Below are 27,769 nucleotides of genomic sequence, written 5' to 3' on the forward strand. Positions count from 1 at the left end.
TGATTAACAATCCATGAAAGCATCCATGCATAGAAAAGGAACTAGTACGTGCAGGGATACATTGCCTATAACCATAATCTATTGCCCTTCCTAATTGATTAAGAATCTCTCTCTCCCTGTTAAAAGAAAGGGATAGAGAGGGACTCGGTTACATAAAAAATATGGACAGGTTCTGATATACGTCTGTAGGGCATCTTGGCCAAATTTATCACCAATTTCTGCAGCATAAACTTATTGTACACAAACTGTTAATTGAGACTTAACATACCAGCATTCACCTTCAATTTGTAGGCATATTTTCTGAACAAGAAAGCTGCTTCTGTTTCTGCACAAACTAATGTCAAAGTTATTTCCTAGCCCACAGTTCAAGAACACGTGCTTTTGATTAAGAGTCCACAAAACTTCAGTTAACAAGCAAAACTGCTTCAGATGGGAGAAGCATCAAAACACATCTGGGAAAATATTTTTAATCTGAAATTAATGTCTCCCAAAATATTTTATGAAATTCTTACTGGCTGAGAATTTGCCAAGTTTCTGCCCACAGCAAAATGCTAATATCAAATTACAAATCTCTGAAAACGAGAACACATAATGGAAATCTTATAGACTCTCAACAGATATTAGAAGATGATGTAATGCTATAAAACTAAAAAGCAGAATCTGACGTACCATATTTTATGTTACACTGTTTTGCAGTTTTTCATTACAAGCCAAGTTCATTCCAACTTGCATTTTAAATTGTTTCACACAACTGTTGGTCTTTCATATACACTGTTAGTATGTAACAGATGGTAAAACATTGATATTCTTCATTATTAATGGGACAACTCACTTAAGATGTTTCAAATATTTTCCATGAGCTGTTGGAAATGATACAATTGCCATGGTTACCTGCCATGATTTAGGGACAGATAAAACACTTTTATATTCTGGGTTTGGTGCTGCTGCAATCAACATAAAATGCACTGCTTCTGGTGTTTTAACCATTTTTTATCATTTAACTAACCTCCTATTGTTAACGCTGGGGAAAAAAAACAAAACCAAAACCAAACAACAAAACAGCTCAGGGCTCAATCCAACTCAATTAAAATGAAAGGAAATATGGCTTTAGGACTTTAACGAGAGCTGTACCAGGCTCTGATACCACACAATGCATCCCACCCTAAATAACACCGACAATAGTGCTATTCAAAGATGACCCTGCAAACGCAGAAATAAACTCAGGTTATTCTAGTGTAGCCTAATATTTTTCACCACCTTGGTCAACCAGTCTTAGCCTAATTCTCATATCAGTCTTTACCAAATCATTAACCTGAAAATGAAGCTGGAAATCAGATGCTGAAATGGGAGCTAATTAAACATTTAATTGCTGAGTCATTCTCACTGTTTTGTCATTAAAAAATAGTTAGATACCAAGTATTAATTTTTATGGGCTAATTGACACCTTTGCAAAGGTCACAATACAACATGACATGAATACACCTGTCCTTCAGTAACTACTGCATCATGAAGCAGTTTTACAGATGTACAGCTTCCAATACTAAATATACCAAATACTACCATATTATATAAAAGTAATCTCAAAAATATTGAAACTAGATGAGCTCAGAATTTCCATCCTACTTGTATTGCCAGTTTCTCTATGGCAGAATCAGGCTAGCGTTATACAACAAAACAAGGATATACAATACATGAAATTTCCATTTTTCCCATCCCACTGTGAGATTTTTTCATACATTTACTGTTCAGTGGAACAAACAGGAATTTAAGAGGTTCAGATACAAAGAAGAAATCAAGGAACTGTCAGTTCTGAAATCCATCTATCTTTAAACAGAGATTTACTACATAACTGTGATTATTACTCTGTTTCTCTACTAAAATAGTTGATGCATTTCTATATCCAACAATGGCTTCATTTCAATCATATCAGAAAGTAATGCTTTAGATAAAGTCATTTGAAAAAGGAATTGCTGCAAAACCATTCAGCAGGAGACATGCTAAGGATGAGCTACGGTCCTGTCAGTGTCTTCAGTCTAGCACAAATTTATGTGGACAATTGCAACATTTTCATTAGCATTTCTCATTTTTTGAGACTTGAGGCATCTCCTGCAGTACTCCACAGAGCTGCTCAGCACAGCCTCCCTGGTCAGTAAGGAAATGGTTGCTTGGCAGCTGTGCCAGCATTCTCAGGTCACCATTCTCTCTATGCCTCTCAAATACGGTTTTTATTCAAATGTTAATTTTTGAAAAAAGTCTTACCTTTTGAGTAAGAGGGTAGTTTATATATCACAGCATTATAGCCACAAAGATTTATAGTCATACTAAGGTTTTGTCTGTACTTTCTTAGAGTACAAGTCCAGAGCACGCTGTATGTTAACAGACACGTGAAAGTGTGTAGTCCCCAGGCCCTATCAAAACAACAGACAATCCCATTTTGATAAATTCTTCCGCAGTGTAATAAATCTCAGTCAAACTATGTTTTGTACCTCTCTGAATTGGCTCAGACATTTATAGAATCCTGGAACCAAGTATATTTCTTAAGACACCTGGCATTTTCAAGCTAGCGATATCATCTATCCAAAAGGCTAAACTTTCTCAAAACCCTCTTTGAGAAAATGTGTTAAACATGAATAAATATATCAACAGAAAAAAAAGAAAGCTTGCAAATAAAACTAAAAATGATCTCTTTTTAGTGTTGTGTTTAATGCCACTGTTAGAAATAAGAAATCAATTGGTAACATTATGCTAACAAAATCCAGTGTCTTCTAAATATTTTGTTATTTAAAGACATAAAAGCCAAAAGTCAATTTGTCAACTGGTCAGGAATCAACTGTTCATTAAAATGCATCACTAGGAAAGTGCAGCCTATAGCAAGACCCCTAGGGCTTATTCTTTTCCTCAGCTACTGAACAGGGAAATTCTATTTCTGTTTTCGCCTCAGACCAAGTATTATCAGTCTACTCTTTATTTTTATTCAGGAGATTCTGGAAACTACGACAACAGTTCATGAAATTGAGATCCATTTTTTTCACTAACCTATATTACAGCAATAACCATCATCAATATTAGTTAAAATGTGTCTCAGTTCGGTGCTTCCCCCCAGCACTGCAGTTTTGTTTCTTAATTTCTTTCTTTTATCAGGTTTGAAAATGCCCTGAAGACCAATAAAGACAGACTCTAAATTTAACACAACAATAAAAAAACAACCCCAAACCCCTTTAGAAACATGGTACCTACAGTGCTTACAGTGTACAAGCTTATATATACAAGCTTACAGTGATGCCTTCCCTTAAAAATAAATAATAAAATAATTAAAAAAAAAAAAACAAAACCAGCAAAGAGTCAAACCCACAAACAGGTCAACGAAAATCTACAATTTCTCTTCTACCCTCGCAGAAGTGAAAGAAATTGCTTTCAAAATTCCCCACAAAATTTACTAACAGTTGTTTCTCTACCACATTTCAGGAAATATTTTCCCTTCCCAGTAAAAAACTTCAAGCAGAACTTATGCCACTTTTCTCTTGTTGGATGGTTCCAGCAAGTTAGGAGAGGGGATACTAAGAAAATACGGGTGGGTAAAGACTGCCACAGAACTCTGAAAAGAGGACGGTTACAGGGAGCCCCACAACAGCCCAGAAAACACCCCCTTGGCCAACCTCCCCCTGCTAGAGCTGGCTGAGATTACAGCCATCTTGCTCAGTCTGCTGGTAACAAGCAGCATCTAAGACATCTGAAAGACACCTGCAAGAAGCCTGCTAGCTTCTGGCTACTGTCTACATCTGTGGGCTAACAGTATCCAAATACATTTATTTGGAATGCTTTAATTCTAGCAAGTATAATTTTGAAAATAAATAAATAAACAAACACAGCAGTTTACCAACCCAACTGCCAAGCCGTAGCTGGATACAAGATTATCTTTGAACTTAACTTGCACTCAAAGGGCTACATGCTCCTTTAATAGAAATTTTTTTTAGATACACTCTGAGAGGACAATTCTGTTTTCCAAAACAAAAACTGAATGAATGAGGAATATTGATATCAAGTGCTGGTTATTCATACTGCCTTATTTTACATGGTACAATGAGGAAAACCAGATTTTTCATGCAGGAAGCATCTCCAGCATTTCACACAATCTGAAGTACTCAATATTTTGTTTTCTCCACTTTTAAAAAAATTAATATTAAATATTTTTAGTACTAGCAATTGCTCAAATAGCTGTAGAGCAAGTAAGATTAGAATTTGATGAAATTTATAAAACATAATATAAAGCATATTGATAGGTACAGAAAGACAGAAAAACATGGGTGAAAGTTCAAGCTCAGAGAAAGGAGCTTTTAGTTTTATTTCTGTAATGAGGTGTCCCTGCTGAGATCTCTCTGAAAGGAAATTTATTAATCCAAGTAACTTTGTAATTTAGCATCGCTATCACAATAAGAAATAAATTTAGAAAGTTATTTTTATATTTTCGTTTTATACCAGGAGGCTACTAGAATACCTAAATGACGCATGAGTTGTTATAAAACTGCAATATTTTTATCTAGCAGGTGTCCAAGCAGCATGTAAATTACATTACTTTCTTTTTTTTCTCCCCATAACGTCATGATGTAAAAGTAACACCATCTGAACTGTTTCTATGGGCTCTATCGTCAAGAATTCGTTAGAATAAATCACTTCTCTTAACTATAGGATTACAAGACAGCAAAATTAAAACACCTCTTAACAGGCAAAATTTTGTTTCGTAGATCCTAAATAGTCTGTGTTCCTTCTTCCTAAACTTGAACAGCAATTAATAAGTAATTTTTGTAACTTGAAAAGAAAAAGACTCAATACACTATTTTCATGAAATGTTACACTTGAGCACCAAATGAACATATTAATTCAGTGAGACATTCTGAAAGAGATGGAGAAGTACAAGTTGGCAAACTGTTTACCTGTTAAATTAAACCACCAAAATTGAAATATACTACTCTGCACTGTGTTAGCTTTAACCTTCATGCTGAGTTTCAGGTAACTCAGATGTTTCATACTACAGAACTTGAAGATGAAGCATTTGCTATAAAGTATTTGTCATATAAAACCCAACCATTTCCTACTGACTTATTTCTCTTCTCTTAGATAGTCATATGACAAAAAAATGGAAATGAGGAAGAACTGAATGCTCTAAGTGCTGTATACATAAAATATCCACTGCAATCTTTTCCAGTAGAAAACCCAGAGGGGATCTGGATTCAAAATCTGAAATACTCTGTAGTCCCCTTTAGTGTGCAGGTGACAGTGTCAGAAAAGAGGTGTGCTGTGACTAGAAATCTTAATGTATTATGCCAAGCGTGAAATTATTTTTATTTCTCTCTGTATGGTACTTCAATTAAGTTACCTATTTGAAAACTAGACTGTATTAATTTAATCTCAATGGCTATTTAAAGCGCATACTTCTTTAAGAATTGAACTTTCCAATTATGAAGTAACATAGCAAACTGAGAGGCCAAAGTTTCTCTTATGGTTTTAGAATGCCATAAAAACCCCCAGTGCTACAGAATTAACACATGTGACTATACATATAAGAGTAATTTGAGTTCCCTTCCCGACTTGGACACAATGCAAATGGATCCCTTTCTTTTCATTTTAACCATACTACAGCATGGGCATGTCTGTCAAATGTATATTAACTACAGTTTTTCCTAAAACCCACAAGGCGAAGTAGAATATGAAAATAACTCAATATACTAGGTAAGTCCACTAAGAGGGTTGAAAATTAAAATCTACTTACTTTGAAAATGAAGAATAGTATAGAATTTAAGCATCTATATTACAACATCCAAAAATCAAATTAAGTAAGCATTAATGAAAGCAATCCTTAACTTCAAATTTTTAATATATAACTTAAGGATTTACATTTTCAAAGCTTTTCTCCTTTAATAAATGTATTCCAATTCTGAAACAGCAGAGAGTCATCATTTTCTACTAATTCTACTTGAAGACATCGGATATCAAAGCTTTAATACTAAGAAATATTATTTAGTCCACTGCCCCAATGGCATTAGCTAGAAGTTTTGCTTTCTACGTCACAACTCCCTATGACAATATGACTCTGACAAACTAATCTGATAAAGGATAGTTTCTATGAGCTACTAAACCCCATAAAGTACAAAAGCACATGTATTTGTACTTCTGATTTCAATGCAAGCTAAACACATACTTAAGTTTTAGGATGTCCTGAAGTGCTCTGCTAAATCAGGACACAAAAGCACTCAAGCCTAAAATGAAATTACTTCCTTTGCTAAGAATCTTTATGGATCATCCTCTTTAAAACATTCCACATTTCTTCTGTTATTGCCTATGTACTAGTTAAACAGGAATTGTTACACTTCCTGTTTTAAAACATGTATTTCAAACGCTGTCAGTACATCAACCATTACAATCACATTTGCTATCATGGCAATAAAATATACATTGGACCTATGAATGCAACTTGTGAACTGATTTCTTTAAACCATGAACATGATTTTCCACGTCAGTCTAGAATTACTGGTAGTGTTTTTTATTAACGTTATGGTCTAGAATATTTATTGGAATAGTAATGAAGTTGGAAAAAGTACGAACTGAGGCCTTTCTCCAGATCTGAAAGAGGCAGGAAGTTTCATTCCTTGTTCCTGTCCCTCCTGAATGCTCATCTGTCAGTCAACAGTATCTCACACCTTCACTGGATCACAATAACCAAATACATAGCCTGTTAACGTATGTATACAAACTAGGTAATGTACTGCGTAATGTAGTGAGCATAGGACAACAAACACTGAATTCTGAATTCATATTCTGTGTCACATAAATGTGACTGATAATAGCAAACACATAGGCCTTTTCTTGAGGAGGCAGAAATAGCTCTATTGAATTCATGTGAATAACCTTAAAAGAAAATTATGTAGCATCATGGTCTCTGAAAATTACTAGCAAAGTAAGTAGTTTTTTTCCTCAAACAGCTATCTCATCAAATTATTCACCTCTCTCCTCGGCCCAACCCAGTAGCAGCTACCCCCTCCTTCCCACGGGAAAATACTTCCACAAAAGTTAAAAAATCTTAAACACCAGAACTGTATCTTAGATACCTGGAGGTACATGAGCACTTCATGCCACAGAGATAGTAGAAAACAAGTGAAAAAGAGGAAGTAGAGGAATCTTCATGGAAATGCACCGGTCTGGCGACCTCTGTCCCTAACCCAGAAAGGTTCCCCTCAGGGGAACCTCAAGGCCAGGTTACCACTCAACCAGGAACTCTGGAACATAACACAGGACAGCATCGCTTCCTTGAGATATCCATGATGAAAAGCCTTGCAGCCCTTTCCCCTGCTTCCTCCTGCCAAACTCAACCTTATTCCTCTCATGCTCCTTCTCTCTTATCCCTTTCCAAGAGGAGTTTAGTACCTCCATCATCTACTCTAAAAAGCAGCTTTAAAAGGCTACTTGTCTTGGAATAGACAGGCCCAAAATGGCAGATCAACTTTTTACAGTAAGGAAATACATAACAGAGGTTACACATCAATGGCATAATGTGAAACCTTTAAGAGCAAAAATATTAAAATTCCAACTCTAATATGAATGGCTTCAAATTACTTCACATATATACATATACACACACAGAGCCAGACAACTCTTTACTTGATAAACTTTTAAAAAACAGCAAACATTATAAGCAAAAGATACAAGCTATAGTCTGGTTTTTTTTATTTGCAATAAAATCTTTACCTTTTATACTTTTTAATCCTAAAATAGTTATCCTGCAGACTGTCTTAAATCTCTTCATTATCTTCAGCAACCAGCAAACAGCCCAAACACTGATAAAAAAGCAGCTATGCTGGCAGGAAAAAAAAAAAAAAAAATAACAGAAGACATCCGCACTGTTAGCACAAAGGCAGGACTCCCACTGACATAAATGGGAGAAAGATAAAGTCCCTGGTGAATAGAACTTGCAGAATTACCAGACACATTCCAGAAGCCAACTTCACGTATATCCTAAATGCTGTCTTTGATGTTGTCATATGCGTACATGTGTTCATATGTATATAAAAACAGATATATTTTAAGACACATACACAAAATATTTACAAACTTTTAAAATAATTATATACACAAAACCTACAATTTAGCTTAGTCACTGGTAGGTGAGAGGAACACATTTACTTTGTTAAACTAACATTTAGGCATGAAACAAGCTATGGCTAGGGAAACGGCTCACAAACTTCAGTTGCACGGGTTAAGAGTGATGAATGATGATGCTTTCAACATTTTCTCCTAGACAGAAAACTTATTTTAGATTTCTGTATTGTTCCTTTTATGAACTTGAGGAGTCATGGCAAAGTCACTCTCTTCTAATCTCAGAAAAGCGCTGTGTATTCTTTCTATATGGGGTACCCAGTGTTTTAAAGGAAAGCAAGGGATATCATGCAGTCAAGTCAGCACTCAGTGGAAAGCTACCTTATTCAATTTCTACACACTTAGACAATCACTGAATTCACGTCTTCAGTGGACGCAAAGAAACATTTCTATTTTGATATGTCCTCTATTGGGACAGTACCCTTGCAAGAGGATACCTAATTAGGTGTTTACTCAGTTACTAAAATCTATTCTGTAAGCGTTATAATCTGCCCAATGCAGAAGTAGCTACTGAGATTTTAAGGACATTGCAATATTAAAAAAATTAGAATAATAGGTCCAGTAAAAATACGGAATAAAAGCTCCAGTAAACATTCACATATTATGACTTAACCATTAGTCTGAAAGCAACATTTTAAGAAGACAGAAACACAGCACCAACGAAGATTCAGAAGATAAATGTAACGGTTCATCTTAAATGAAAAAACAAAGCTGTATTTCTATGCAAAAGCATACAGGGATCTCTGCAATCAAGTATTATGATCGTATGAAGCTTCTCTTTATGACTTCACGTAACTCAGCACACTCTAGACCTAGAAACAAACCAGTCTTTTGGACGTTAGGAACCTGACAGGAAGGCAATAGTCACAAAGACTTAAACTGTGATAATGGAAGTATGAATTCAAAAGATCCAGAGTACCTGAAGAGCACATAAAAGGCAAAAATCTATTTCATGCAAGAAAACCATAGTTTGAAATTACAAGTCTTGGTATATACACCTACATATAAAATACTTAGCAAACCACAAACCAGGCTGATAGATGGGAAGTATGTTTTAAGATTACAAAAACAAACAGTTCAAGCGTTAAAAATGCAGATCAAATTTGTAAGTCTTAAATAAAATGTTCTGCAGTTTAAAAAAGAAGCACAATATACAAAGGAGGTATCAATTACAGCAAAACTCTCTTTCAATGCCACTAACATTTAGAATAAGCGTTATCACCTTCATTAGCCTCATAGTACCAAACACAGTGGATTGAAGATACGCAATAAATAACATCATTCAGGTACAGACCTGAAGGATATAGACGGACACACCACTTTCCAAAAGCTGTAAAATAGTCATTTTTAGCCATACACACATGGAGGACTATGTTTTAGCAAGATGTTATTTGGGCATCTAATATCACTGAGGTTTTGTAAAGGATATGAAAACCATAGATTGATGTAAACTGAATAGAGATACTTTTGTTAGCAGAATTTACCTACTGAAACTGTTCTTTATGCACTGATTTAAGATTGTATTGATTAATCTAGAAATGGGAAGACAGCAGCAATTCTATTAAAAACAGTATCACTAATATCAGAGAGAAAATAATTCTATTGAAATCTAACAGCATACTTAAAAGAGAACATGCTTTGGTAGCTACTAAAGTTAAAGAAATACTGAAAAGGTAGTATTGACAGTATCTATTCTAATGCCAAACATTTGCATGTGTAACATCCTGCACAAATGCCTCATCCTAAACTGGAAGTTCTACAGAATTCCAAGGCAGACATTCCCATGTGAATTAATTAATTTTACACTGATTTTTTAAACCTTCCAATTACTTCAACTTGCTCGCTCATAGAAAGGAGGGCCATCTCAAGGCCATTAACCCATCTCAGTCAGGCACACAGTGTGATGTCTTTCAAGGGGATACTGTTTCTGCTGGATCTATAGGGTAAGTGTTCCTGAAGCATGACCTACCATACCACGCAAAAGCATGCAATATTCCTAAATGCAATACATAATATGACATGGTACACAAAATAGCACCACTAGAAGGATAAAAGTTTGCCTACACAATGTGCTGTGGAAATAAGCTCTTGTATGATAAACTGAGGCAAGCTCTTGCAAAGCTGATGTGAAAGTGCCACTTTGCAACTTGCAGGCTATTTACAGTAGGTAGCAGGTATAATCATTAATCAACTCCAATTATACAACTGGCTTATGTCTCATCATAGGAGCCTTTCAGGAGTGCAATGGATGGCACCCATTTCTTACTGTAAAGAAAAGATACTTTCTCTGAGAGCTGATATGACAGAAAGTGATTGTGGGTTTCTGCGTGAATAATGTAGAATTTTGTCTCAAAGCTAAAGCACTGAAAGAATAAGCGATGCTAATTTTTAATAAGTTGCTCAACTGATAATTTTGTATGCATCAATTGTGCAACTGAACTTGTAATTCAATTAGTTTTTTAAAGCAATTAAGGATGAGAGACTACCAAAAAAAGCTCAAAAGAAGACTTTTCTAATTTATTGAAGTGGCTGATACTACATCACTTCAAAAAAGGAGAATTAGTTATGTAATAAAGAAGAAAATACGTTGTTTCTGTTACAAAACTATCCACTAAAAATGAAATGAAAAATGCATGATCTTCTAATATATGAAAAAAAAAAAAGCAGAAAAGCTATCATAAGTACTTTCGTTTACTAGGCTAATAGGAAATGAACATTAACTCTGGACTTTATGCCAAGCAGAAAGGCCTACAGATTTTATTGATAAACTCCATACATATTTATATCACCACCACTCATTCCAGATTATATGCACTGCTACTAATTTCCTATCAGATGTGCCAAATTTACCTACTCATTTTTAGGGAACACTTGGGAAATCATTTGAAGATCAGAGTTACCACCTTTAAATATTCACAATCCACATTCACTGACATCTGAATGACATTAAGGAATTTATAAACATTATTTTTTCTAGTTGTTTTTTGAAATTTTATATTACTTCATAGGATTTTTCTATCAAAGACAAAGTTGCAACAGATATAATTAGCACGATTCTGGCATTTTAGTGATACCTGTATTAATGTGGTCTTAGGCCAAATAAAACGTCATGAAGACCTTTGAGTATTTTAGTCATTAGGTCAGCTTTCTTTTGATGACTACACTGATAGCTATGGTTGGTGCTTCTTAGATATTTGATACGAGAACTCAGTGGCAGTGAGGAAAAAAAAATAAAAGGAGAAAATCTCATATAAAAGCTAACAAATTTGATTAACATTAGGAATGCTGATTTAAGCACACAGTAGTTTAGCACAGACGTTTTTCGTCATAAGCATGATTTAAATTTCAAATATTTTACTTGTGACAGTTAAATAAATTTTTCAGATCATTCCTACATTGTAAAGAAAAATAACTTTGATTACTTCTCTTCTCAATCCTTACTGAATTTTTGATGTATATTGCAATGTGCATTTAAGCTCTTGAACATTTTGAAGTTTTGGTGATTAAGGATTAAACTACACGATACTACATATTTACTACATACCTACTGCAATATTTACTGTATTTTTTGCAAAATACCTTTATGATAGGAAAATGCAGAAATTCCCATTTTAAAAAGGGAGAGCTAAACCACAAAGACACAGATTATAGGAATTCAGCACCCAAATGCCTTTAAAAAGCTGGTTCAAAGAACTTGCGACAATTGGTAAACAGCGAGTGGAAAAATCAATGCATTAACTACATTATCAGTGAATCTGCAGCTGATGAGGGCAAAGTCTGTTGAAAAATAGCAGGTACCGTCCAGCAGGTGTAAATAATATTTATGATAGTCACGTCTTTTTTTGTGTGTGTAGATAGGAAAGGTTTTTTCCTCAACTCTTAATGATACTGTGAGTTCTTTTAAGTACCTTGTTTCCAATGGCCTTTTTTGGTGGAAAGTTAAAAGTCCTCACTTGCTGGTATTTATTCTGTAATTTATGATGCAAGCTTCTGAACTCTGCATATCTTCGATAAACATTCCATTCATCATCCTTTATCCTAATATAAACCTGCAAAATACAGACATGGAAAGAAATAATTTAAAGACAAATCATTGAATTAATGTATCTCCCTTACTCTCTCTAGCCTCAAAACTTAACACCTTCACATTCATGATGCAATGGTACGAGAAGTTCCAGGATCACTTATTTGTTGTTTCTGTTGTATAGGTCATTAATCTTATTCTCTCCCTTCTACCCTCTCCTTCTCTTTTTCTCTCTTTTTATTGTATTTATCAAGACAAACATAGCTTGCTCATTTTAACATGACTCTGGGGCAACCGTGGTAGCACTGTTTGTTACCATGGTTTCCAGCATATTCCAGCTAGTGACCAAAGAAAAAAATAATTTCATACTACTATAAAATTGATTTCTATGCACTCAACACAGTTTTTCAACTTTGTAAATTAGCTTCGTAGCATCAGAATTGCAAAACGTAATTTTATCCAAACTATGAAACTTAATTTACTTTCTAAAAATAATTACGTTGAAAACTAAACTAGAAATTTTATTGTTTGGAAAATAAACACAGTTCATTCTTTCTGCTTGTATAGGACATTAAGTATAATTTAACACAGCTGTAGTTTTTGTGATTATGTTTTTGTTTGCCACTCAATTATTTCATGAGCATATTACCAATTACATGCTAAATATTCATGTTCTCTAGGAAAATTTCAGGCAGAAGTGAAATATACTTACAGAAAGCTGACATTTCATTCATTAATAGGGAATAACCTTTCCTCTACAGAAATGAACCCACAGTTTAAAAGAATGCTGAAATAGCACAAGTCCAAAACTATAAATCAAGCATCAAAACTCAGGATCCAGAGTGACCTTTTCCTTAGCTCCTTCTGCAGAATCTGTAGCTGATTCGAATTTCTCATGTGTGTTCATAATCTCAGTATTTTGCATCACAAATTAAGCTGGAGTAGCACTGATGACACTGCACTGCCTTGCTTCTCCAACAGAACCCAGTAATTTAGTAAGTTGTAAGGCAAGTATTAGAAGAATGCATATATAAAAAAGCAACACCAACAACTGCCACAGAAAGAGTGGGCAGTAACAACTGTATTTTTGTGAATATGAGGAAAAAATGAAATTTGGATTTTGATGTGGCCAATTCCAACACCGAATTGTAGCTTTTCCTGATGACTGAAGCATTAACATGGTCCTTCTCCTCTAGATTTGCCAAGTCCTTAGAAAAAACAAAATTTTACTAGGGGCTCATGGTATTTCAGAGGTCCAGTGAGGCCAGGTGAATGCCTTCTTCCACAAAAGCAGCTTGTGCAGCCTTCCTTTGGTTTAGTTTTTAAGAAGTCCTTTTATCTCTACAGACACTTAATTTCTCAAATTTATAGGAGGCTTCTGTCTCACAACAAAATACAATATACCATGCAACTTCTGCCAAATTATAATATTTCACTTTAGAAAATGTTCATATATTCATAATATTAGATTCTATTGAATAACAAGCTTATTTTTATTACTGTTGTACTTTATCATGTTTCATGATGGACAAAAAATGAATACTGTAATTCCAAAATTAGCACATCTAAGAATACAAGATATTCAGAGTATTGTGTGAATTATGCATATGTAAACAAAAATTCCACTACTTTTGGTAACAAGAATTCAGATAGTGTAACAATGGAACCACTATAATAAGTCTGCAGGAAGTATTCAGATTTCTTTTTCATTTTGAAAATAAAGCCAGGATAAAGATAATTAAACACCTACTGGACCATCTGTTTTAACAATTCACTACACCTCTGAAGGAAAATGAAGGGAAATGTGGAATGCAAGTACTTTGCATAATTTCAATGAAATTCATTTAATGTAGTAAAAACTATTCTAAATACTCTTTATTCACCCAGCTTTAACCTCTCTCCCTGCCCATTCTTGCTTCAACCAGCATATTGTTTGAAATTTTCTATACATTCCCAAGATTCATGTTTGAGCTTCCCTACGGGGGGTGAGGATGACAGAACAGCTTTAATTATTTCTAACCAAGTTATTTAATATGGAAATCCTAATTTAACTAAGCAGTTACCTTTGCACATGTGATTTGGTGAATCATGCAGTTTCTGTTAAACTGTAACCCATAGTTAACTAAATAAGGAATCCAGTACATTGCAATTGAAATTTTTAAGGACTGCAAAAACATAGATTCATTTCTTAGATAAAACTATTACAGAATCTCTTCCTGTTCTTCTGTGTACATAGATATTGATTTCTTTTAGACAGTAAGAAATGAAAATGCAACATTTGGAGCCCTGTGCCATATTGAATTTATTGACAATAGTATAATAGAGTATGAAAGGCATATTAAAGTTCATGATGTAGCAGACATTCAAAGCTTTTATTATCTCAACAGGGAATACTATTCACAAGCCAAGGTATTTCAAGACACTTAATGCAAATTCGGTTGGGAAATCAAAGAAAATAAATCCCAAATATAAAACTGCTTGGATAAACTTACTCTAGTCTAGTTATATAAGGCATATAGTTATCCTAATTTAAATCAAATACAGATCATACAACTTAAGCAGAGGAATAACAGTGAACAATTATCTTTGTAGATGAAATTTTGAAATATCAAATCAAGCAACTTGAGATGCACGGTTTGAAATTGCCTTAAAAGTCATTAGGACTATTCCCATCACCTTCAATGTATCCACAATTTCATTCATGGCCTTTTAATAGGAAATCAATGACATTTGTAGCTGCCAAATACACTTTTGTGTATGTTTCTCCCAAATTATCATGCTCCACCCAAGAGTGACACTACTTTCTACTACTGAAAATACCTTAACATATGACATATAATTACAGAACAGTATTTTAAGATCACGTTACAGAAAGTCCTAGGCTCATTCTCTGAACAATTTAAAAATCAATACCAAATTGCTACATTACCTTTCAAATGTATTATTTCTGCATTATTGTATTTCTACTGTATTACTGTATTTCTAACTTCCTTTCCCTCACTAATAAAAAAGGGTTTTCTGGATATCCTCTTGTTTGTTACATATGCCTTTCAAATGCCCAAGCATGTGACAACAAAAAGGAAAATTAGCAACTGGTTTGGTAGAGACAACCCAATCAGCATGAAAACAAAAACATAACATGCAAATTGGCACCATTGCTTTTTAAATGTTAACTCAGCTAAGCTTGACTAGTAAAAGTTTTCTTTACATTTGCTTTTAAATAACACTTCAAATAATTTTGGGTCCATAGTTTCACCTTTACACTTCAGTACAATAAGAAAAAGGAAAGTAGACATGAACTAGTAGAGAAGCTTTAATTTTTTGCTAGAGTTTCATTCTTGGTAAAGAAGCTATAAAATGTTTCTGTAAAATGAGAATACTTGCTTCAGATACGGGAATATCTGCTTAGATAGAACAGATTAAGATAAAAAAGGATGAGAAGATTAATAATCAAACCTGCTCATGCTAACAGAACATATATATCTTAAGAAGCATATTGCTAGCACTCAGCGGGATAAACCAATGAATGAATGAAGGTTCTTAAATGGATTTTATGCGTCTTCTAAGACAGGCAATTTGAACACTGTTGGCGGATGGGAGAAGAGATTGCACGGGGGGGGAGACATTATGTGCTTAAATTTGCCTCTTTATTCCCCCCAGGCAGGACAAAGCAAGCTTGGAACAAATGAAAAATTACATAGAGCAGACTGCTCCTACCACTACCTATGCAGATAAATCTGTTCTAACACCTTGTGTTAGAAAAGCCAACAAAAACCATGCAAGGATATGATATGATATGATATGATATGAGATGATGATATGAGATGATGATATGAGATGATGATATGAGATGATGATATGAGATGATGATATGAGATGATGATATGAGATGATGATATGAGATGATGATATGAGATGATGATATGAGATGATGATATGAGATGATGATATGAGATGATGATATGAGATGATGATATGAGATGATGATATGAGATGATGATATGAGATGATGATATGAGATGATGATATGAGATGATGATATGAGATGATGATATGAGATGATGATATGAGATGATGATATGAGATGATGATATGAGATGATGATATGAGATGATGATATGAGATGATGATATGAGATGATGATATGAGATGATGATATGAGATGATGATATGAGATGATGATATGAGATGATGATATGAGATGATGATATGAGATGATGATATGAGATGATGATATGAGATGATGATATGAGATGATGATATGAGATGATGATATGAGATGATGATATGAGATGATGATATGAGATGATGATATGAGATGATGATATGAGATGATGATATGAGATGATGATATGAGATGATGATATGAGATGATGATATGAGATGATGATATGAGATGATGATATGAGATGATGATATGAGATGATGATATGAGATGATGATATGAGATGATGATATGAGATGATGATATGAGATGATGATATGAGATGATGATATGAGATGATGATATGAGATGATGATATGAGATGATGATATGAGATGATGATATGAGATGATGATATGAGATGATGATATGAGATGATGATATGAGATGATATGAGATGATATGATGATATGATATGATATGATATGGATGAAGTTAAAACTGCAAGCGTTTCAGCTTTTCCCCTTCTTATAGGCAGACTCTAACACCAATATCTTGCATCTCCTTTACCTCGACTTTGAAATAGTCAATTTAAATAATTATATATTGTATTACATAATCATAAAACAATCATAATTTCATGCCAGGACCAAACTGTAACACTTGTAATGTACCCAAATTATCTTCTAAACTACTAAAATTATCTTCTAAAATACTTAAATCCTACTGTGATCCACATTATCTTGTGCCAGTCTTTAGAGTAAGGATAATTTCTTCTTTATTCTCACAAAAAGTAATCTATTAAACAGCATAAAAAGACATCTTCTTCTGATACAACTACAGAGAGGGCGCATCAGGCACAAGACAGGGACTTCTAAAAGTCCAGTTCAGAATTACTGATGGACAGCTGCAAGTAGTAAGAGGAGACAAGATCTCATCTGCATTAAAAGTTCTCATTAGCTAACTAACACAGTTCATCTTTTTCACTGCTTCTACTGTAAGTTTCCCATACTAAAAAAAAAAAACACAAAACCAAAACCCACCTGTTTAAGAATGTCTATTAAACTTCTTTATGATAAAAAGGGGAGAAGAAACTGAGAAGAAACAAATTTCAGTGCTCTGAACTATAAAGTAAAACTTTTTAGCGTTTATCTACTGATTCTCTATGGTTTTTGAGTTTTGCGTTATAGACATTATAGAAGCCTGGAATATTTGCTGCAATAACTCACAAGTGACTTTTAACTTAGCATTTGGTTAAATGAATCTTATAACCCATGATATTTCCATAAAACAAGACTGCAAGTACTTTTGTAGATTATTGCTAACGTAATCTAAGAAAAATGACTGAGAAGCCTTTCTGTAGAAAGAAAATTCCTTCATTTTAACCAGAGGTGCAGACACGTTCTGGGATGAGTTTCTGTAACAACTACTTGTTTTGCTTTTCAAATATAGGTTTATGATGATAATAAAGTTTTAAAAATTCTTAAAACTAACTCAACTTTAATACACATCTTTACTCCAGAGCACTAAATTAAAAAGATTTTGATCAAAATTTACAATTTACAAAATAATTGTGTCCAGGGGAATGGAACTACCTTTTCTTCCTATTTCATAGCGTGCTTCCCTGAGAGGAGTGATGTATTTCAATCTATTTAGGAAGGTTTTATCAAAATTATTTCAGCATTCAAAACATATAGAAGTTGTTAAAGGTATGAATCCAAAAGGGAAGCATATAGCAAAAAAGGAAGGAACCTGTTACATTTCTTGACTTTACTTCAGGACAACGGGATTCTGTTTAGACTATAAATTCAAACTGAATTCTCCAAAGTACCTTCAAAGTGTGAGAAATGAATAGAAATGCAAGTAATATTCTGACACAGCTGCAGGACTACATTTATGGTTAAGTTCCCTCTTTGAAAATGAACCAATATAAGAATTTCTGCATAATGAAAAACAAACAGAACAATGAAACTTTTAAGCTGTGATATGAGCAGCTTTTTGTGTGCCTTTCTACATACAGAGACATAACAGGAATTAAAGCGAACAAGTTGAATCTTCAACTTTTTGATATTTAGTTCATAAAAATGAACAATACACTGTCAAATATATGAAAGATTGAAAAGAGACTAGGGGTAAAAAAGCTGTACAAAAAGAATGTTTATTTATGATAATCTTGGGTGGCTATTCATATGCAAATAGCAACAGTCTTATCTGATCAGCATGTTTATCTTTCATCTTATTTGGTATAATCTAAAATGTTTACTGCTCTGCAAACAAGGCAGACTTGCAAGTAGCCATTTAAATATTGGTATCACTTTAAGAATCACAAAATCTCTGTTTCATTATCTTAAGTGTCAGCCATTGGTAATTATAGCAACAAAAGGCATGACTAATGGCATTTGCTGTACACTTCACAGGGAAGTGGAATCCATATGTATGCAGAAAATAACAAGATACTCTATAGTTGAGAAATACGATAAAGTAATATTATTGCAATAATCATCTCGCTTCACAGGCATTAAAGAAACTGCAACTAACTATCACCATCTAGAGGTAAAATGTAAATGCAAAAATTGTTTTTGATTCTGATCTGGATTCTGTCTTTATCCCTGTGAATATACTAGACAAAATTATTTTCTAATGGTAGACTGGCTGAGCAACATCTGCCTCAAAAAAAAAAATTCACAAAAGAAGATGGGCATCAAACTGCACAGATCACAAATAGTAGTCATCAGAGAGCGACTAGCTAACTAGAGAAGACAGGATGTTCATAAGAGAAGACTTTCGTCAGCATGACCCAAGCCACCTAATGTTTAACTTGTCTGTTTAAAGGACTATGCTTTCTTAACTGTTACTTTGTACAAAATATCTTTGTTTCTTCACACATGGCTAGCTCCTTTAATGCTTATAACTAATCCTATTACGATTTACTAATAGCCATCACAAACTTTGTAAAAGAATAAACCTCTTAAGCATCTTCTGGACTGAAAGGGGATAACTGTAATTGTTCTAATGTTCTTGCTAGAAGATACTGCTATGACATTCTATTCTGAGCTCCTATCACGGCCCCGATAATTTCATCCAGTAATGTCTAAATAATCCTTATGATTTGTTGATTCATAAAAAGGACAGCAACTGGTCATCTAATTAATCTTTCTACTCAAGTGCAAAATTAATTATACTGGTAATCTGTCAGCACTAATGAATGTCAAGACAGTAGTCAAGATATAAACCTGAAACAAAACAAAAAAGCTGAGCAATTACAAAGAGAAATGATGTGCTTCTGAAAACATTCAAATAAGCGTGCCATGCATAGAAGACAAACAATAATGGAAGGAAAGATACTTCCTAATCATACCTATTATTTCAATTTCAGGACTAAATTACTCATTCTTAGCATAGCATTACAAGGGCAACTCGTGTTTAGTTAATGCTACACCATGACTTCCAAGCTTCCTCCACTGTACTGTTACTGCAAGGCACACTTTTCATTCGTACTGATTTGAACAGTTTGGAAAGTTCTTTGGTGAATTATGAAATGTATTCTATTCAGTCCGCTTAAATATGAACAAAATGTATAGTGATATTTATCAAAAAAAGTTGCCTATCTTCCAAAATATTGCTATCCAGGGATTTCGTGAGAAAGATGGCACGTCTTTGTGCTTTGACTGATTTTTCTCAAATTCAGTTAGCTCAATATTCTCTAGACCCGTGTAAACTTTCAGTATTCACAAACTCTGTAATAAGATGTCTTGCACCCCAATTATATGTTGTGGAGAAAAGCACTGTCAAGCACTTGGTTTGAAACTGCAAGCTAGTAGCTTCAATGGATGCTCCAATTTGCATTTTTAAACAGTTAAAAATCTCTCCATGATTTCAAAGATTGCTGTGATATCCCTTTACTAATGATTTCTAACAACTTGGTTTTCAGACCTCCCTAAACCCTTTTAAAAATTGTGTCAGATTAGTTAGTTTAAAAAACTTCTGGTACCCAAGCCAGAAGCTATTTATCAGTTTTCAGCTATTTCACCCTTGAATTCCTGGTGAACTGCATGTGGAGATTTATTCTTTATTTGTTCAATAAGATCTACCAGCATTTCATTTAAAACAGTCCATCTGGTAATTCTCCACAAGGAATAATACAGAATGGGAATACCCCATAACAACTCCATGGTGAATGGAGATCTTAAAAAGCACATTTTTCTGTTACTATTTTATGTTATGAGACCACCTTCTTCAGCTTGAGTATTTGTCCCACTGACTTTAGCAAGTGGCATCCTCCTGACGTACAGAACAGACCATTAGATTTTATGGGTTTTGGAAGTTGTAAGAGGGCTATAACTCTGTATTTCTACTTTTTTTCCTTCCAAATGTGTACATTCCTCTATTTTCCTTTGGAAATGACTTATTCTTTAATTTTTTTAAAAGTATTTATTTACTTCTAATAACTTTCCTTATTCTGCTGTTTAGCAATCCTTGTCTTGTTTTTCCTTTTTTTTTTTTTTCTAAATAGCTTATGCATTTCCTCTGAGCAATATCCAAGTTTTTAAACAGGCTCCATTATGCCTGCAAACCATGTTAGTTGTCTCTTTTAGGGGTTTGGTTTTTTTTTTTTTTTAGAGTGCAGTGTAACTACAAATACAGAGGTCTGATTAAAAATTCCACATCTATAGGATTCATTATAAAATGTTGTGTGCTTTCAGAGTCCACAACTTTATTTCTGAGTTTTTCCAGAATCCTTAATCCTTAACAGAAATTAAAGAAACTATTTGATGCTTGAAACTATGCGACAAGTAAGCTGGAGCTGGAAACTTCTCCTTCTATATTCACTGAAAAATAACATCTGAGGTTTTTTAAGGATGATAGATGTACTGATTTTGAACACAACATCTGAAACATACTGAAATATTAATATGACACAAAAAAAATGCTTTGAAACGCCCTTCAAAACACCATTACAAATCTACTTTAAATTTAAAAAAAAAAAAGTTAAAGACAAGCAAGCACAATAACAAAACTCCTGCTGGAGTCTATTCTTGTCCTGTCCAGGTCAGGCCCTCCTGATATGCAAATTAATGGCATTCATTTCTTTTCCTGGTTTTTTTAAGATGCACAAATGCAGAATCGGTATTAATTTTGAAGAGGCACAGCTACCCAGATTTATTTCTCCTAATTCTTATATTCATAAGAAGCATTTATAAATGCTGGAAAAAAGATGACAGATACTGTCGAACTGATAGGTTCATACTTTTCCAAACTCTTTGAGGTGCTCTGCAATTCTTTCCACCCTCTTTTGGTCATTTTCAAGTCACGTGCTATGTATGCAATAGTTTATTTTCTGCTAGAAAACACTCACTTATCAGCAAAAAGGGACAGAAGAGACACAACAATTCTAAAGTGCATCAGCAATAAATGTGACATAGCAAGTTCCACCGGCACACTGTCTTCCTCTCTTCATCAAGTAAAATACTTAGGAGATACACAATCTCAAATCAGCAGAAGTTAACAAGGTGGCTCCTAACAGGAGGGGAGAGGAAGACAATCTCTTTAGCTTTCTAATAACAGAAAACACAGAAGAAATCAAGCCATGTTAGAAATACATTTACGTGAACTGCATTTGGAAAAGCAATGGTCATGGTCTGTGTCCTTTTGTAACATCTTCATTTGGCAGCATCATCTTACCTTAATGATATTATGCATACAATCTAATTTTCAGGCAGGTTTAACGTCTTAAGGCTAATCTCCAAGTACAGTCATAAGTATTTAGCATATCTAAAAAATGATGCTTACCCAAACCCAAAGTTTCAAACTTTGCTGTTCCAATTGGCACACTTGAGCTTTCTCCAAAGTTCGTTTGATATCTTTTTCTCAGAATTAGCCAGCACAACCAAGAGTCAATTTTTACATCTCAAGTTATGGTTATTCAAGTAGTTGCAGAGAAATGTGGACTCCAAAAGATGTTGATAATGATCTCATTAATATCAACATTCTGCAATATTGCTACTTTCCCTTACACTGATATACTACAAGCAATTTCTCATGTAGCCGACACAAAGTGTTACACATGCATTTTAATTTTCTGCCATTGGAGAAATAAATGATAAAGCAGCAAAAATAATGTTTATCATGAATAAGAGGACTCTCAGAAATGAGCTCAGTCATTTATTCTAATTGTCACTCCCAGTCCTTGTCTGTTCATTACATACTGGTAGCCTGGTAAATATCCACTTCCACAATTTCAACACTGAATCAAATTCCCTGTAATCAGGAGCTCATGTTTTGGCAGAGATTTAACAAGATAAATGCACAGTGCTGTTATTAAGGCTATTCTGAAGTTTTATAAATTAATGCTTTCCTGGTAGCTGTAAAATGCAGAATATATATTCAGCAAGCACATGACTACATATTTGATCAGAGATGTGGCAATCACTTCAAGTGTTTCATTGTAGTGCTATGCTACAGAGCATTTGTCTATTTAGGAAAATTTCTTTTTTTCACATGCACAGTGGCAGAAAACAAAGTTATTTGCTAGACAGATACTCTTCCCAGTCATGCTCCTGTTACTGAGATCAAAAACTGGTAGAAATGCCATTAATGTATTCTTCCATAAGGAAAGATCTCAGCTGGTACCAAGATCAAAGTTTAGTAAGAATTACAGAAGTTCTAGGTCACTTCCACAGCTAATTCTTGCTTGCTTTTTTTAAAATATTAAAAGAATATTAAAAATATTAGAAGAAAAAGTTGAGCAAATACAGAGCTGTTCACCAGGGGAATTCTATGATATTCTGTGCTGTTCTGTAATTAAAGACCAACTAGTCGGACCACAGACATCCTATTCTAGACAGATGCTTCTAACTTTCCACATTACATGTCCCGTAAATTGCTAGTGAGAACAGATAATGAATAGAGCATATTCAGAAGAACTTGTACATTTTTCAAATACATATACCAATAAACAGAATTTTGTACCTTATGGATGCCCAACATTATGAGTATATATAGTAGACAAAGAACTTAATAAAATTCTCAAAATTGTGTTTTTGTAAATCTAGAATTTTTAATCTTTTAGAATCTTGCAATGATATTTTGTCTTCTTTTTTCCTCTTCTCAAGAGGCTTAGCCTTCAGTCACAAGTTCTTTGTTTTCCATTGATGACAAGTAATGGATGAAGTCTATTAAAATCCACTCTGTACTAGCACAACATATTTTTTAAAATGCCATGCCAATGATAAATAGAAATAAGGTGCAAAAGCACAATAAAAAAGCCTAAATTTTGTTCAAGTCACTGTAGTTAGACCCTTAACCAAAGCAAGTTGAGACCAACATCTAACCCTCTACTCACTTCAGCAGATTTTAGATAAAGCCCTAAACCTCTTATAAATGGGGAAGCTTAGTTTATCTCAATATTTTTCCTATTGAAAAAGAATGTGGAGAAAATCTCTAGTATATATGAATTCTGCATACTTTCCAGGCTTTCGTGATGCCATTTGTAAAGTCATGTACAGTCAAACTGCATGAAAAGTACTGAACTCTTTTACTAAGTTTGATATCAAGTTACAAGTAAAATGAAAAATAAATTAAGTTCTTCAAACAATTAATGTTTTTTAATCCAGTTCTAATATACCTTAATGAAAAGCACTTTATTACTTAAAAAAAAAGAGAAAGATTCAGCATATTAGATAGAAATCCTATAAATAAATTGTTTCTGGTTCATGTCTTAGTAGTAACAACACTAACAAAACTCAAAATACAAAAGCAGGTTTAATAATTAAAAAGGACCGATTTGGCTTTTATGATCATGGGACTGTCTCTAAGACTCAAGGACTGCTGGGAGAGATGAAATCCACCTGACAGAGTGGGACAAGATCATCTTTGCCAAGTGTCTGCCCCACCTGGTGAGGAAATGGTGGATGGGGTGGAAAGCAAATGGTGTGTAGTGACAGGAACAGGAGAAACCTAAGAAATGACAAAGCAGGATGACAGGAGTAAAACAGAGCATCCTAGGAAACAAGCAGGAGAAACCACAGCTCCTCTAGCAGTCACAGAACTGAAACGTCACTAGAATAACAGAGATGTCATGGGGTGAGATATTGATGTTTCTAACAATTTCTGCATTAGCAGACTGGTGTGTGGGTTTGAGAATGTGTAGCCAGTGACAGCAGAGTGGAGAATATGTGAGAGCCAGAAAGACAAAAATAATCACACTTGTCAACACGTTAGGTTTCCACAAACACTTGTGCACCTGAATTGGATTGATTATTCAATGCTTTTAAACAAATTACTACCTGTTTGGTATTGTTAGCTTTTCCTTCCATTAGCTAAAGTCTTATTTTTCATTGTCTTTTACTGGCTGAAAGGTGGATGTTTTCCCCTATTTTTCAACTATCTGCCAACACTTCATAAATGATTCAAAATTCTACACAAGTCATCATTCAGAGTGAGAGGAATGTTAAAAAGCTTCAGAAATCTTGTTCAGAGCTAAGTACACGCGGCTGGAACAAAAGTGGAAAAATTTTGCAGCTGCTAATAATCCACCAAGAAAGAAATACAAACAGCCTGGGACAGCATTTTAAGGAGCATTTAAAGTTTGCCCTGCCATTCTATCCATGGAAGGTAAAATTGTTCTGAAACTGAGAATTCAGGAATCCAGGAACAGCATAGGATTTCAATGCTTCAACTACAAGGCAGGCTAGAGCACAAACCCCGAGTTTCATACACAGCTGAAGCAGAACACAGTATCAACACGTCCAATGACACTTAGTGAATGCTTGTTGCGCTATTCAAAATGGTTTTGAGTGAGCTACTACAGTAAGCCACGTCTGTCTGTCTGTTGGCCAAGCAACATTTCTGGTCACTGATATCCCCAAAATTGAAACAAAATACGTACATGCATATTGAAGAAGGCATTACTGATTAACATTGACTTCTTGCACTCCCCGGCCAATACAGTCACCTTATTGGCATGCTTTTAAAGTATTAAACTATTAAAAGCCAACCCTCAAAATATGCTATTTGGATAATGAACACAATCTGATGGGTTAATGTATATGAAGTCACTGCTGCTGTACATTAACTGATCTCTAATGAAATTATACTGAGATCTTTAAATTATTAAAATGTGCTATTTCAGTCAGAAACTTTTACACAGAATCTGTGTTAAGATGTATCACTTACCTGATAAACATGGAATGCATTAGCAGCTTTTCCACGCAGAAAGACTGAGGGAATCCAAACATTAATAAGAGCACGATTTGATCTGAAGAGAAGAGAGAAAAACTTCAAATAGGAAACCACATTTATGTATAAGAATTGCAAAGCAACTACCTCCAGTGATTTAGATAATGATCAAAGTGATCAACAAAGCAACTTAACATTTCAAATCGAGTATCAGAAAAATTGTAGTTCTGCCTGAACATTTTATACCTGCTGTATCTAAAAGTGTTCCCGAAAACTAACATAACTGAAAAAGAGCAATGAAAATTCTCTCTGTGGTTTTTTTGGGTTTGGTTTTGTTTTACAGTATGTATCTGGCAACATTTGATTATACACACAAAACAAAAACTATTAAATGCAATATTTTGGTCCACAAAACACAGCAAAAACCCGAGTTCATTAAGTAACAGAAGAGCACTGCACAATTATGGAGAAGCTATTGCCATCCGCTTCTCATAATTCATCTCCAATTTTCTATGATTCAAAGACATCAGCAACATTTTCACCCCCTCATCCACAAAAAGCTAGAGATTCATTAGTCTGACTAATAAAGGCAAAACTCCAAATCACGACACTCTAGAATGACCTGGGATGACCAACTGTATTGTTTGTGGGTTTTTTGGTAGCACTATTGGTATGCATCGATTAGGAGTTAGTCTGTAAAAATGAAAGTCCATCATATTATGAACAGCATCTAGCATCTCTCAAAACCAAAGCAACAGAAAACTGTAACTTTTTGGTGCTTTGTTAGGAAACCAAGACCTAGTGCACTGAAAGAACACTCCAAGAGAATCTTCATAAATCTAAACTTGCATTCAACGTTATTAAAAACTACACTAGGGCACGGACTGTGCAACTCTCCATACTTTTTTAACAATGGAACAGCACAGCGGAGAATTATTGGAAATAATATAGGAAAAGCAAATTATTGAATCTGTTTGTTTATTATTCTTTCCCATAAAGACAGTACAAAGAGAAAAATATGTGTATTATGAAACTTACATTTCAAAATCTGACAAACTCTGATCTTCAGATGTTTGACTCAAATCTCCAGGGACCTACATTTACAAAACAGAAAAAAATTCCCACACACTGGTTATTATGCTTTCATTTAAGAAAGCATAATATTATAAGGAAATTACAATTCAGCATTCAATTTTTAAATGCCAATAAAAGCTATTACTGAGAAACAATAAAAGAAAAATAAACAATCATGCAACAGGATTAAGAACATAATCACCCTTGCGAGTTCTTCATGATAGAATTTGCTATAGTTTTGTAAAGAAAAAACTGGGGTTTGTAAAAGTGTGTAATTTTGAAAGGTACAGAAAACAGGAAAAAACATCATTATTAGGCCTTTATAAGCAAAATATGCTTAAACAAAGTACATTGTGTGTTTAAACAACTTATGGGAAGAGATGAAGCATATAAAAACCTAGTGATCACTTTCTTTTACAACCAACATTCCATTAAGATAAAGACACAGGATCACTTTATTTTATCTGTTTTCTTACAAAACGTTACATAGCTACAAAAGTTGATAAAGCTGGCAATGATGGACTAACACCTGCAGAATCAATAGAAGTAGCGGTTGTGAGAAAACAAGACTGAGAGAGCATTTAGAGCTGAAACAGCAACAGCTTTTTACCTTACTTTAAAGCTAGTTAAATATAAGAGGATATCTTCTCTCCTTTGAATACTGTAAAATGTAAAGCATAGCCCAGAACAGTTAGTGTGTTTTGATGAAGAAAAACAGCTAAAAGTTGCGAACTTCCAGAGACAGCTTCTACATTAGTTAAATATTGGTTCAGTGTATCTCTATAATGTTTGTTGCATGCATATTACTGTTTTTCAGAATATTTGCTGCCTAAGAATCTTAAATATTGCTCATTATAAAGTAATATAGTTATTGCACAGTAATATAAAATTGCAAAGGAGACTAAAGAAAAATCTATTTCCCAGACGTTTTGACAGACCAGCTCAAGACCTCCCAATACATGAGACAAAACTAAATTTTGCATTCCCAAAATTAAAGGAATATGGTTCAGCAAAACCAAAGTCATTCCTGCCAGAGAAAGGAAAAGAGGAAAATTGTGCAGAGCCAAGACAGCTCCAGGTCATATATCCAGGCCATATATAGAGTCCTGAACACCTCTGCTGCCCTTTTTTGGAGGAATGAGGTTGGAAGGGCCAGTATGACCTTGCTCTCAGTGACCACCATCAGCTGTTGTCTGCTCACA

At 34.2% G+C, this 27,769-nt stretch overlaps 1 protein-coding gene across 3 annotated transcripts in view; it reads right to left on the reverse strand.

The window, feature by feature from the left end:
• Positions 1 to 27,769, reverse strand: part of SNX29 (sorting nexin 29) — a 120,464-nt gene that overhangs the window by 34,002 nt on the left and 58,693 nt on the right. For all 3 annotated transcript variants that reach the window (XM_063344366.1, XM_063344367.1, XM_063344365.1), the window contains exons 17-19: positions 26,532 to 26,587; positions 25,491 to 25,572; positions 12,057 to 12,197 (exon numbers count right to left, since the gene is read on the reverse strand). In XM_063344366.1, coding sequence (XP_063200436.1) covers positions 12,057 to 12,197; positions 25,491 to 25,572; positions 26,532 to 26,587 — 279 coding nt within the window. The remainder of the gene's footprint in view (positions 1 to 12,056; positions 12,198 to 25,490; positions 25,573 to 26,531; positions 26,588 to 27,769) is intronic.

The sequence above is a fragment of the Chroicocephalus ridibundus genome, chromosome 8 (assembly GCF_963924245.1).
Source record: "Chroicocephalus ridibundus chromosome 8, bChrRid1.1, whole genome shotgun sequence".
Classification (NCBI taxonomy): Eukaryota; Metazoa; Chordata; class Aves; order Charadriiformes; family Laridae; genus Chroicocephalus; species Chroicocephalus ridibundus.